The 14,129-nt window shown below is 33.9% G+C and overlaps 1 protein-coding gene across 1 annotated transcript; it reads left to right on the top strand.

Moving 5' to 3' along the window:
• The first annotated feature begins 4,773 nt into the window (after positions 1-4,773).
• On the top strand, positions 4,774-5,971 carry LOC116010268. The gene is made up of 2 exons (XM_031249594.1): positions 4,774-5,786; positions 5,929-5,971. Exons 1-2 carry the CDS (start codon positions 4,774-4,776, stop codon positions 5,969-5,971), a joined length of 1,056 nt encoding a protein of 351 aa, XP_031105454.1.
• The last annotated feature ends 8,158 nt before the right edge of the window (positions 5,972-14,129 follow it).

The raw sequence follows: 14,129 nt of genomic DNA, 5'->3' as shown, positions 1-14,129 counted from the left end.
TTATCGAGACCATAAAAGATGTCTCGACCACTTGATGTTTCAATCCCATGTATCGAAAGGTCTATCTCTCGAATATTCTTTACGTCTCGAACTCGATAGGTATATCGAGAGGTCCTTACCTCTCGAACTTGGCTTGTGTCTCGAGACTTAGTTGATGTCTCGTAGACCCTTATTCCTCCAGAGTTGTCTCGTGCCTGCTTCTGATCTATCTGTTTGCTTACAACACGAAAACTTCTAAGTTGTTCAAACAAGTTTACCTTAAGCTTAAATATTTCCCGAGTTGAGCTCAAATTACCCGGTTGTATTTTCGCTCTTAGTTTACTTATCGAACTTACATTGTTTTGCCTATGTATCGAGACTTGGGGATTCTTACTTAACAGTTGGTATCATCAAAACCTATTACATGATGTTCCTAACAATAAGTAATAATTTGTTGGAGAAGAAAAATAAATGAAATAATTATTCTTAAGGATAAAAATGTCAATTTAACATTTCAGGGGGAAAAAATGCCACTTTAATAACACAGGGGGAAAAAGTGCTATATGCACATAACATAGGGGGAAAAAGTGCCATTTTTCCTAAATACTTAATAATGGTAATAAGTTTGGATAGAATGAGTTACTTTGTTTGGTAGTAAACAGAAATTGAAATAAATAGAAATAAATATATACATGCACGCACACACACACACATGTGTGTGTGTGTGTGTATATATATATATATATATGAATCATTTCCATTTTTTGTCCTACTGTTATTGGGGCATTGCCAATTTTAGTCCACTTCATTAATTTTTGCCACATTGCGACCAGTCTTATTTAGTCTTTGCCACTTTTAGTCCACCGTTAAATTTTTTGTCAAATAACCGTCCAAAACAGGAGTATTTTGGTCTTTTCATGCTTTGATCATCTCTTTTACGCTTTGCAGTGGTTTTCCTCACAGATTTTCATCTAATGAAGAGGTCCGGCGAAAGCCATGGCTTTGTAATGTGGTTCACATGGCTTTCGCCGGACCTCTTCAGTGGATGAAAATGTATAACGAAAACCACTGCAGAGGGTTAAGGAGATGACCAAAACAGGAAAAGACCAAAAATACCCCTGTTTTGGATAGCAATTTGACAAAAATTTCAACAGTGGACTAAAAGTGGTAAGGACTAAATAAGATTGGCCGTAATGTGGTAAAAATTAATGAAGTGGATTAAAATTGGCAATGTCCCAATAACAGTAGGACCAAAAGTGGAAATGACTATATATATATATATATATATATATATATATATATATATATATATATATTCTTTATTTAATGCATAAACAATGATTTTTGTTTAAAATTTATTTTCTCCTTTATTTTTTATTCTATTGTTTAAAAGTAGATGAGTAAAATTGTTATGAGTTTTGTAATTACTAAATGATTTGAATCTAACAATGTGATAACAAAAATAGGTAAACAAACATGATAATATGTTTGAAAATTGATAGTAGAGTGCAAAAATGCCCGACCAAATACACCCTTAATGAGTTTTGTAATTACTAAATGATTTGAATCTAACAATATGATAACAAAAATAGGTAAACAAATGTGACAATGTTTTTGAAAATTGATAGTAGAGTGCAAAAATCCCCGACCAAACACACCCTTAATTCACTACTATAATATTAGACATTCTAAAGCAATAGTATAATTAAAACAAAAAGTCTATCTAGCTAACACACATTTGTTGCAAAACAATTAATCACCTAATGTACATACACACACTAAATCATATGATAACAGTCACTCATGTGAAAAAATGAAAATAAATCTCAGTTGTCAATTTAAAAAAAAATGAATAAATAGAGATTTAGGTTTAAACCGAGAGGAAATGTTTTTTTTTTTTTTTGGTAAAAAAGAATAAGTTTGAATGAATAAACAAATGTGTATTTGTCTAAAATGATGCTTATTTAGGGTTCTTGACACACACTCACACACATTTAGGCCAAAATGATGCATGTTTAGATTGAAAGATGTTTATTTGGGTTGTATGCATTTATTATAAAATAATTTTCATAAAAAGCCATGTGTACGTATCTATGTGTGTATATATCAATACATATTTAGTTTAAAGCAATGGTTTTTATTTTTTGTGACTATGTAGAGTTTTTATTGTATCATTTAGGAGAAAAACAACATTATTTTTTTTTGAAAGGAAAACAACATTATTTTTTTAAAATATCTTTTTAGGTAAAATATACTTAGAATGTAGTATCTGTTCATACCCCCTAGGGATCAAACCTGTGACCTCTCAATTGGGAAAACCAAAGCTATGCCGCTTGACCACAAGGTCTTTAGCCACATATTGGTTTAGATTAAATAACCATGGCACAAAAATGTTTCATTTAAGTCAAAACCTACATCATTTTGGCCTAAATACACATTGATAGATTAGAAAAGCTAAACACATTATATTTTGAGATAAATGTACACGATTTATCAATTCAAAGTTTTACTTACAAAAATGTCACTGTTTATTGATGTTATTCATTTCCAGTTTTCATAAAGCGTACTATTTTTACTCTGTACTTTATTGCTATGTTAGGAATCTCATCCTTTTTAAGAATGGTACAATTATGATTTTCTTTTACTTTACTGTTTTTTCAAGAATCTCATCTTTTTTTGCACAAAAATGATATTCTTCTACTTTATTAATTGACAAGGATCTCTCTCTCTCTCTCTCTCTCTCTCTCTCTCTCTCTTTTCTCGTAGAATGGTACAAGAATGATTTTATTTTACTTTATTACTTTGTTAGAAATCTCAACTGTTTTGCAGAATGTACAATAATTGTATTTTTGTTACTTTATTGTTTTGTCAAAAATCTCATATGTTTTCTAGAATGTGTAATAATTGTTTTCTTTTACGTTATTATTTTGTCAAGAATCTCATCTTTTTCCCAAAATGTACAATAGTCTCATTTATGTAATTTGGAAAGCTTGGAAATAAGAACTTGATAGTATGTAGTTGAAAACCTTTGTAGTTTTAGAGAGAGAGAGAGAGAGAGAGAGGGAGTATTTGAAAATTTTGATAGCATAAATCGTAAAAGGTAGAAGATAACCCCCTTATATAATGCAATGCAAAAAAGTAGGTAGAATTTTGGTTTTCGAGGAATTTCATCATTAGGGTTAATTCCCCAATCATCAGTACTGAAGCGTCAGAACTTTCCCTCTTGAATCGCGACACATGGACCACTCCTTAAATGCGGATTGACGTGCATTAAAAGCTCGACTATGAACCGTTAGTTTCCTTTTTGAATCACGCCAAACCTTCTTAATAATCCTTCGACACATGTACTACCTTGATAACTCCTTTCAAATATATATAAGTAGATCTTCTTATCATCGTCGATCTGTACAACTGATAAGACTCCGAGATACCCTTATTTCAGGCACATTTTAGGGTGTTTTATCGCGTCTATAGCATCCTTACTTGGTAAATTATGTGCGTAAATGCTTGAAAATCACTAACTGATGCACGGAAGCTACTTTTAGCTTAAAAGAAGTAAAACAGGAGCCCCGGGAGCAAATAGGACCAAAAGATGAGCTTAAAGAGCAAACCAGGCAAGAGCGGAGCCCCGGAGGACCAAATTGGAAGGCTACACGCGTGTGAGCAGGCGTGAAAACTTTCCAGAAGCTTCCCATGCACGCTCACACGCGTGTGAGAGGCGTGGAGACGGTGATGCGCGAATTTCAGCTAGGGTTGTCATTTCGGAGACTATTTAAACCCCTTTGATGAATTTTCAGAGGAGGATTCCAGAAAATTTAGTTTCCCTTTTCTTAGTTTTTCCTTTGGAGAACTTTCTCCATTTTTCTTAGTTTTTAGATTAGATCAATCTCCATTGTAGAAGACAACAAGCTTGGATTGAAGATCTTCTTCTCTCTAGGTGATCTCTATTTCATTTCTATAATTTTAGCTATCTTGTTCTTGGATTAAATTAGCTTTTGCTTGCATTTCATATTATGAGTAGCTAATTTAGTATAGGGATTTGGATTGTGTGATTGAATATTGCTTTTGTGATGATCTTATTTCTATATCTTGGATCTATGAGTTTGTGTTGATGGATTATCTATTCTTGTCTTTTGATTGTTGTTTTAATGAGATATTGTTTGGATTTGGCCAATCTAGATGAGAGATTGAGCTCTTGACTCTTTCATGTCTTTGATTAGAGTTAGGATTTGAAGCTTTACACAATCAAAGTTCCTATGGACTTCTTAAGAATAGTAGGATAGTGTGTAGCTTAAGTGTTTGATAAAATTCCTCTTAGAACTTTGGATGCTTGAAGGCACTCCTAAGTCAAAGAAGCCTTAGTACACAAAGGTGGAAAAAGACTAAGACAACACACTCTTGAATAGACAATATCCTAGCAATCTTAATCCTTGACCTTAGACACTCCACTATGCAATATTCATGAACACTATCCAATCCCTACCCCTTTTACATATTCCCAAAATCACTCTTATTTTACTACTCTCTCTTGCACTCAAACCAACCAATGAACTACTCTCACTCACAAATTCACCCTTCACCACACTCGAATCCAATGCATAATTCAATCAAGTAAACTCCCGAACGTTTGACACACCTCCACGTCCCTCCTTCGAGACCGACACTTGGGGAGTCACAGACTTTCCGTTTTATCATAAATATCTTTTGACATCTCAACCCTACTCACAAAACTCCAATGTCACACAAAAATTTCAACAAGAAACAAGAATAAGTATTCAGCATTTAGAGAGTCAGATGAGCCAACTAGCTTCTACTGTGAGTAGATTGGAGTCTCAAGGAAAGTTGCCCTCACAAACTATTGTTAATCCAAAACAAAATGTGTGTGCAATTACCCTGAGAAGTGGAAAAGAGTTGGAAGAGCATACTCAAGTGAGAACAACACTCAATCGAGATAAGGAAACTGAAAAAGAGGTCCATCAACCTCAAAATGATCAAAAGCCTGTCAAAGAACATCCAAAGTCTTTGGTAATTCCTCCTCCTTTTCCTAGTAGGTTGGTCAAATCCAAGAACGCCGAAGAAGAAAAAGAAATACTTGAGACATTTCGAAAGGTTGAGGTAAATATTCCTTTACTTGATGTTATTAAACAAATTCCTCGATATGCTAAGTTTCTCAAGGAGTTGTGCACAAATAAAAGAAAGTTGAAAGGCAATGAAATGGTAAGCATGGGGGAAAATGTTTCAGCTGTTTTACAAAAAAAGTTGCCTCCTAAATGCAAAGATCCTGGTATGTTTACTATCCCTTGCAAAATTGGAAATGTTAATGTTGATAGCGCAATGCTAGATCTTGGAGCTTCAATTAATGTCATGCCCCTATCTGTTTATTCATCTTTAAATGTTGGTTCCTTAAAAGAAACTGGTGTAATTGTTCAACTTGCTGATAGATCTAATGTTTATCCTGTCGGAGTTCTAGAGGATGTTTTAGTACAAGTTGATGGATTGATTTGTCCTGTCGATTTTTATGTATTAGATATTGAGGAAGACAATTGCCCTAATTCTTCATTGATCTTATTAGGGAGGCCATATTTGAAAACATCTAAAACTAAAATTGATGTGCATGATGGTATATTGACAATGGAATTTGATGGTGACATTGTTAAATTTGATATATTTAATACTACCACGAAACATCTGAATGGCATGTCATCTGTTTTTGTTGTGGATATTTTATTGCAAGAAGATAATTGTTATTTGATTGGTGGTGATAAACCGAATGTTGCGTTGAATAGAAATCCTAACTATGAGGATGTGTTAGGAAGAGAATGGCGTCTAGCCAAAGACGTTAAACAAATGCGCTACTTGGGAGGCAACCCAAAGAGAGTTTATTCTACCTTTCCCTTTATTTGTTTTGCATTTTTATTAATTTTTCTCTTATCTTTACATTCTATTTAGCATTGGGGACAATGTTGAGAATAAGTGTGGGGAGGGGATATGATTATTTTCTTCTCTTCAAATTAAAAAAAAAATCTTTCTTTTTCTACTAATTTTTCTTTTTCCAAAAAAAAAAAATAGTATTTTTACTAAAATTCATAACATAATTGAATAATTGATCTTGCATATTATGAGTATTTAGTTAGTGTTTTGTTTGATATGGTGGTAGCTAAACTAACCAAGCATGAACCTGTGAGATATTTGAGCCTTTGTCTGACACTTCAGTCCAATTATTTTGTTCTTGTGTGATATCTTCCATAGATTTGTATCTCTAGAACTTGCCTTGATTCTCTTTAAAGCTAATTTGATTCATGCATGATTTTTAATATGATTAAGGCCATCTTTGATTTTTAGCCTCACTAGCCAAATAGCCTTTTCATACCCTAATTATTTTCCTTTGTCAGCCACTTTGAGCCTGTCAACCGTATTTTTGTTCATATTGCACCACACATTATAAGCCTCATACCTGAAATTAATTTCCTTAACCTTGCCTAAAAGACTAGGGGAGCTTTGATTGGGTAAATACATAAGGATTGAGTGTGTGGAAAGAGATCGACAAAATGTCTATATAAGTGAGAATAATAATTGTCATTGGAGTACTATGAGCTGTTTGGTTGGTATTTTCAAAAAAAAAAATGAAAATGAGTTGATGTAGTTGTTTCTACAGCTAAATGTGTGATGGAAAGTGTCATTCTTCTTCTACAAAAAAAAAAAATCAAATCAAAAAAAAAAAAGAAAAGAAAAAAAAAACGAAAAGTAGTTGTATAAAAAAGAGAAAAAGAGAAAATGAAATTATCATTTTTGGTTGTTACTAGTATTCCTGCTGAATAAGATATGAACAATTTATGGTCATATGGGGATGTGATAGTTTATTTGATTGGAGTTGGAATATCAAAATAACAAGAGTGATTGGGTCTCATTTGGTCTTTATTTTTGAGTTAGTTCACTCAATCATGCTCCTCTAGTTTTGAAGGCTTTTTGAACTACTTTTCTAAATATTTCCTACCCTTTGCCCTAAGCCCCATTACAACCTTGGAAAAAGTCCTTATGATTTGGTCATGCATGTTATCTTGTAACCCCTCACCTATTCCAGTAAGATTAAGGTTCGAAAAATATTTCTTTAGGCTGTAACATTCATGAGATGATCTCCCGATGCCTCAAAAGAATTATTATAAGTAAGGACAGTTAGTAATAAGCTGCGATCGTACGTCCCGGTCACGAACTGTAAAAATTTTAGGAACTAGTATTCGGACCCGTTTGTCCTAGGAAATGGATTTTTAGACACCATACTATTATTATGGAATTTCCTATTTAATTAAATTAGCCCATAGCAGCAAAAATTTATTTTTGATCGTATATCGCGAAATTTCGCGGTGTACTGAACCTAGCCCAATTTTGAGTTTCAGTCTGGGATAAATTTTTGGTTTCGAAAATTATTTGAATTAAATTAGTTTCTACCGAGAATTCATCTGATTTAATCCCAATCAGTCTAAGCTAAGATATTTTAGATTATTTTATTCTATTTTATGTTAGATCTTATCCATAAGGGTGGACTAGTCAACCAAGTGGGTTATGATCATAAAGCCAATTTTTTTTCCCATTTCCCTTGTGTTGGCCGAAATAGAGAGAGGGAGAGTAGGGTGAGGTTTTCATCTTCTTCTTCAAAGCTTCAACTCTCCATAGTCAAGATTTCTTCACAACTCTCAGGTTATTCGGTAAAACTCCAATTTTATTCGGTAGATAGCTTTATTTTCCCTCCTAGAACATGAATCTAAGTTAAGATTTCTTAAAATCATGTGTTATGTTGTTGATGGAATTCTAGGGTTTTAAGGTGAAATTGGGAAAAATCAACTCCAAGGATCTTCTATGAAATTAGAAACCCGGTTGAGGTAAGGAATCCCTTTAATTGGTTGAGGTTGTTTGAAACTAGATAATTGATAGCTTGGTTGAAATATGATGAGTTCTAGGTGGAATTTTTGTGTACATGATGTATGTATATATATGTAATTGTATTTTTCATAAGGCATATGTACAAAATGTTGTGTTGGTATGAGGTGGTTGTTAATGTGCCTAGATACTTAAGTTAAGCATACTATGTATATTATAATATGTATGTAATGTATGTACGTGTAGTGTAATATATATATATATATATATATTTATACGTATTGTGTACATATTTGTGTGTATGTACGTGTAGTATAGTATATATATATATATGTGTGTGTGTGTACTATGTATATATATATGAAAACCGTATGTGTATGTGTGTATATATATATATATATATATATATATATGTGTGTGATGTGTGTGTATTTAAACCGTATATATATGTACATATATGGGTATGTATGTATTAATAAAATGTTGTATTATGTATATATACATGGTAAAATGTCACATTTTGTGTATAGTATATGGTATGTATAAACCATAATTATATATGTTGATGGTAAGAAGAGTAATACTATGTAGTTAGGCACATGTGTTATGTAGGTAGTGTTACATATGCGTGAACTTATAAATAATATAAGGAAGTAGCATTATGTGCTTGTAAAGAATAAATATATTTTGTGTATTATGCCTATGTTGAGATCGGGAAGTGTATATGTTTTATGCATTGAGATGTATGTGTCAAATATGAGAATTATGTGAAAAGTGTGGGGTTGGAAGTGTAGAATTGTTACACTTGAATTACCATGGTGAACGGTTGTTAGTGGATTATCCAAATGTTTTGTAAAAGAAAAGGAGAATTTTTGAATTGGGTTAAAAGGAGAATTAATTTTCGAGTATTGGAATTGACCCAATTATGTCCAAAATATTTTCAATGCAAGAAAAGGGAAAGAGTAGAAAAATGTTTTCAAACCTTAGTTCTAGTAAAAGTGGTGAAGGATCTTGTTAACCACGGAATAAAGATGAGCTTAAAGTGCCTATTCCGCATGGTAATTATGTGTATGATCAATCATACTGTGGGCGAAGTCTATTCGCCGAGTACTATATCACCCGGAAGGAAAAGGTACTCCTACGAGGGTGTGCACACTTAAGTATAGTCACTCTATGTTCGGGTAGGTGTCGTTCTTATGAACCTAGTGAGGCTAGCTAGGAATCATTCCAACGCTCCTATAAGTCCAGGGGATCAGTATTAGACCGGGCGATGACCACTGAACCCGAGTTCAACGATCCAAGTGGTCAAAAGTGGAGAAAGAACTCCAAAGGCCTCACACTTTCTATCTAGGACTCAGAGGAATTTTGAAATATGAATGTAGTTACGCCGTAGCTACGGGAAAGAAAGGTGTGACAAGTAATTAAGTACCCAAAGGTTGTGGGTGATCTTTCTCTTTGAAAAGTGAAAAGTGATGAGAATTTCATTATGAGGGAAAGGTTTTTCTACTAAAGTGATTACAAGCAAGATGTGTGATTTATGTTTTCTACTACTTACTAGTATGCTTAATTGTTTAGCGATATATTATTGGGTATGTAAATGATTACCAAATGACTTTGTCAAGAGGGAAAATGATATGAGACGTTATTGAATTTTGCTCATAATGTATGCAAGTTGCTATTTATAACTGTTGCAGGTAGAATCTCTGCCGATGAGTAAGGAATAGGGTTTTCTATGTAATAACTTTTGCAAAACCTTTATTTAGTTTTGAATGACCCATGGATATCCTTACTTAGCCGTCGTGCTAACTACACTTCACTGTGTTCCTAACAGATGCAGTCTAGTGTCAGTTCCTGTAGCCCGGTGAACTCTGAAAGTTCACCGGAGTATGTTTGTCAAGGCATGGATTATGACGAGTACATACAGATGATGGAGGGAGAAGACCCATACGCACCTGGTTATGCTCCCGAGGCTCCCACCAATCCAGACACTCCTGTGGCTCCGTCGGCCCCTTTTGTCTCTTGCCCTGTTATGGACGAGGTCTAGGCTACTTATGGCTTTTACCCCATAGAGCCGTTAGATGGTAGCGATCCCCTGGAGTTCATTGTGCACTACCTATACCCTTGGGACCCTAGCCCTCGGGATGTTTGGGAGGAGTGGTCGATGGTCATAACCACCTCTCGGTTTTTGGACCATATTACCTGGTACGAGGGGGAGTGGCACCTGGCCTGGGGAGAGTTCACCAGCCCCGTGTACCGCATGATTGACTAGACGTCGGGTTCTTGGGAGTCGTTGGAAATTTTTGGTGTACATACTTTTTGTAGCCTTAGTGATGGCTAGGCATGACCAGTTGCGTCTAGGTTGAACCTGGTTTAGTATTTTGGCCCGAGGGGCAATCCTATGTATGTATAACTGCAAAAAAAAAATGTATATTTTGCGTAATGGAACTTTTTTAGTTGATATATATAAAAGTACTTAAGTATCTGTTGGGTGATTGTTGTGATTAGAAGAGTTTCCTTTTGCCTGTGCACCTAGAGTGAGGTTCATCGCTAAATGATAGAACACTCTCTCTAGGTGTGGCGGTAATGCCTCGGATGTACGGGAAGGTAGGTCCGGGGTGTTACATATCTTGTAGTGGAGAATGAGAAGATATGCAAGCCTATGGTAGAGCATTTCTATAGGAATTGATTTGAGTGAAATTTATACACCCTTCAAACACTTTTTGAGTGATGAGTGATATACCCGTGAGGGCTTGGTTATTTAGTTCACTCCATTTTCAAACAAATTGCTAGCTACTTATTTATAATGTGTTTGAGACCAATGTTTATGAAGTGTTATGCGTTTTATATATTTATGTTTTCTAGAATAATGTCTTTGCTTGAGGACAAGCAAATGATTAGTGTAGGGAATTTTGATAAGCACTATTTTTATACATATTTATATTTGATTCTTATAATAAATTAGTTTTATTTATTTAACATTATATTTATTTTAAGTTTTATTTTATATTTTATATTAATATATTAGTTATTTAAGTAATTAAGCTTAAAGATTATTTTGGGCCAATATTAAGAGTTGGGCTAATTCCTTCTTTATTTTATTTTGTTTAATTTGGCCCAATGTTAATGTTTTTATTTCTTTTATATGTTTTGAAGCCCAACTCCATTTAAACCCAATTCCCATTTTGTTTCTTTAGTTAATTTAGTATGTACGTAGGAATTAGGAAGCAGATAGACCTAGCCTGCGACGAACGACAATTGCGAAGCCGAAGACTGCTGCGAGGAATTTCGTCCACAAGCTAAAATTTCGACGCGTGGACTGCTCCTCACCAAAGAACTCTACCGCAATTTACTCTCATGTGCGGACGAAATTCAGCCTGAATTAATATAAATAGGAACGTATTTTTCAGTAGAAATCGATCAGTTTGTATAGAATCAATTTATATTTATCTTGTAAACAATCCTACGATGTACTGCTGAGTTCATATTTTTCCAATTCGAGGATTATGGAAGTTTGATTCTACAAGACCAGTAAGCTTTACTTAGCCTAAATTATTCTTTGCACTTTATTATCTATATACCTTCTGTTATATTCATATATAAGAATTGTTGCTTGATTAATTGTTGCAATAGGGCCCATTGTTCAATTATCAAGTTATTAAATTGCTAGTCAGAACCTTGAATCCGTAATTGTTTAAGTGTTTTGATGTTAGTAGCAAATAGCACAATTTGATTATAGCTGATTTTCGTTTTGTGTTATGAAGATATATAGTCTAGCTTAAATGAACCGAGCTTGTGAGTTTGTTGGCTAGGATTGGTAGTCTTTCTAATTTGATTAATGCTGTTAGTAAATTAAATCCTAAGAGCTTGTTTAGGGTTGTTTATTAGCTAGGGAAGTAATCAAAGAGCTTGTTTTGATTACCGACGAAATAAGGAAAGACAGGTTGTTAGAGCTTGTTAATAACCATAACCAATCTAGTAAAGAGTAAAGTTATTTTGGCTTGCATATCAATATCTGTCTTGTTAGAATTAAATTGATATTATTCCTTGGGTTGGATACCATTTGCCATTGACATTTACTTGATAATTATTTGCTATTTGATATTATTTTCCATTTTTCCATTTTATTGTTGCTATTTAAGTCTCGATTCTCATTTCATTATTTATTAAATCTATTGCTAAAGATAAGTCTAACCAATCTCTGTGGGTACGACCTTACTCATCGCTATTACAATTCATAAGAGTAAGTATTTATTATTTGTTGGTTTCGACACCCATTATGAATTCTTTGTTTGTTGCTTCTTTTGGCCCAAAACTTTGCTATATCCTTCGGAAATGACTCAAAATATATTTCTTGAGTTGGATTTGTCAAATAGATGCTAATTAGAGGTTTTATCCATGAAAGTGATCATAATTGGGTGCTGAGATAGTAAAATATCATCTAAACATGACCCGAATTTTGACTGTTTTGGCACTTATCACATAGTGAGCTCCATTTTACAAGAATTCATACCATTTTAAGCCACGATTTTAACTTTCGAGTCAAATAACTACACTTTAAAAATAAAATAGGGGATTTCTAAAAATACAATTTGGCTTATCAAAACTATTACAATTTCATTCCTAACAAACTTGACTCAAGATGGGCTGTTTCTAATTCAATAAGACTCATCTCACCAATAGGTTTAACAAGATCATCTTCTGCCTCAACCATTTCAACATTAGGGTGTGATTGTTCAACAGGCTTAGGTTGGATAGTGTAAGCATGGGTAGTAACAAAGTCTTTCTCACTAACTAGAGGATCAGGGGGTAAGTCATATAGTTGGGTGATAGTAGAGTGTAACTGACTTATTTTCATGTAAACCTGGCTCAGTTTGTAAAATAGTAGACTTAGAAACAGGGATAACAGGGGTAACAAATTGATTCTCAGTATCAGAAACAAGTAAAGCATCATCAATTTTAACATTATCAGGAATAGACTCATCAATTTGAACAGAACTATCGACTACCAGATTTTCAACAGATAAATCTATAACAAAGGTAGAGGATGGTGATCTTGTTTAAGACTGGATTATCTGAATGCGTTGTTTGGTGTGTTCCTTGGTTGCTTCCTTGGCTTGCCTATGAGCTTTCTCCCATGCTAGGGTTCGTTTTCCCAAGAAATAGAGAAAGGCTCCTGCCCTGTTTCCATTGAAAGGTTCTGGGACATGAAGTGGTTGAACATCCTGAATGTCATTAGCAATTTGAAATGTCTTGGTCATGTCTTCCACCTTCAATTGATCTACAAACTTTGGAAAGTGATGAATGACAATTAAGATAATTTCATCGACTAGTTCTGGATCGAGTTTGAACTTTTTCTGAATAACCATGCTCAAGAAATGAGTCACTAGTTTCATTGCATCTTTCGGTGAATGGTTGGTGTTGAGAAGTCTGACTATCATGTTTGGGACTACGTCCATTATTGAAATAATTTTGTGAATATTTGAAACCCTAGGTTCTTATTTGTTATTGTTTCAGAATATATAAAGAAATAGGAGTGGCTCTTCGTGTGATCAAATCAGATTGAGAAGGAAGTAATACTGAGTAGCCTTGGTTTGATTTGAAAACTGAAAAAGTTTTTGATTCTTTCTTCTCAAATGGTCTACATCATTTAATGTCGCTTAACACGTAGCGTACAACAATAGACATACAGAGTTGATGGGATGGTACGGATTATATAGATAGGTTTGGTGTATAAGACTTATCTTTGGTAGTTTGGTGGAGAAAATATAGGAAGGTGGCTACTATTTAGGAGATATTTAAGGCATATAATGATGGTAAGTGCTCCACTTAGGAAGGAAAATCATATTTGAATATATACCAATTATAATTAGACTTCGATTAATTGCTTGGTATACAATTCAATTTTGTACCTTCCATTTTGATAGCTGATTCAACAATCTCTGTGATAGACCCCCAATTTTGACCTGAGGATCTCAAATTGATTAGCATCAAGAGGTTTTGTCAGAATGTCTGCCAGCTGTTTATCTGTTTGAACATAAACTAACTCAATTTCCTTGTCTTCAACCAATTTTCTTATGTAATGATGCCTTATATATATGTGCTTAGTCCTGGAGTGCTGCACTAGATTCCTTTGAGATGTTTATAGCATTGACATTATCACAATAGAGTGTCATTGTATCCCGAGGTATCCCATAATCCAATAACATTACTTTCATCCACAAAAGTTGTGTACAACATCCACCAACTGCAATGTATTCAACCTCTGTTGTACTTAA

The sequence above is a fragment of the Ipomoea triloba genome, chromosome 1, assembly GCF_003576645.1.
Source record: "Ipomoea triloba cultivar NCNSP0323 chromosome 1, ASM357664v1".
Classification (NCBI taxonomy): Eukaryota; Viridiplantae; Streptophyta; class Magnoliopsida; order Solanales; family Convolvulaceae; genus Ipomoea; species Ipomoea triloba.
This window is presented reverse-complemented; position numbering and strand designations above follow the sequence as displayed.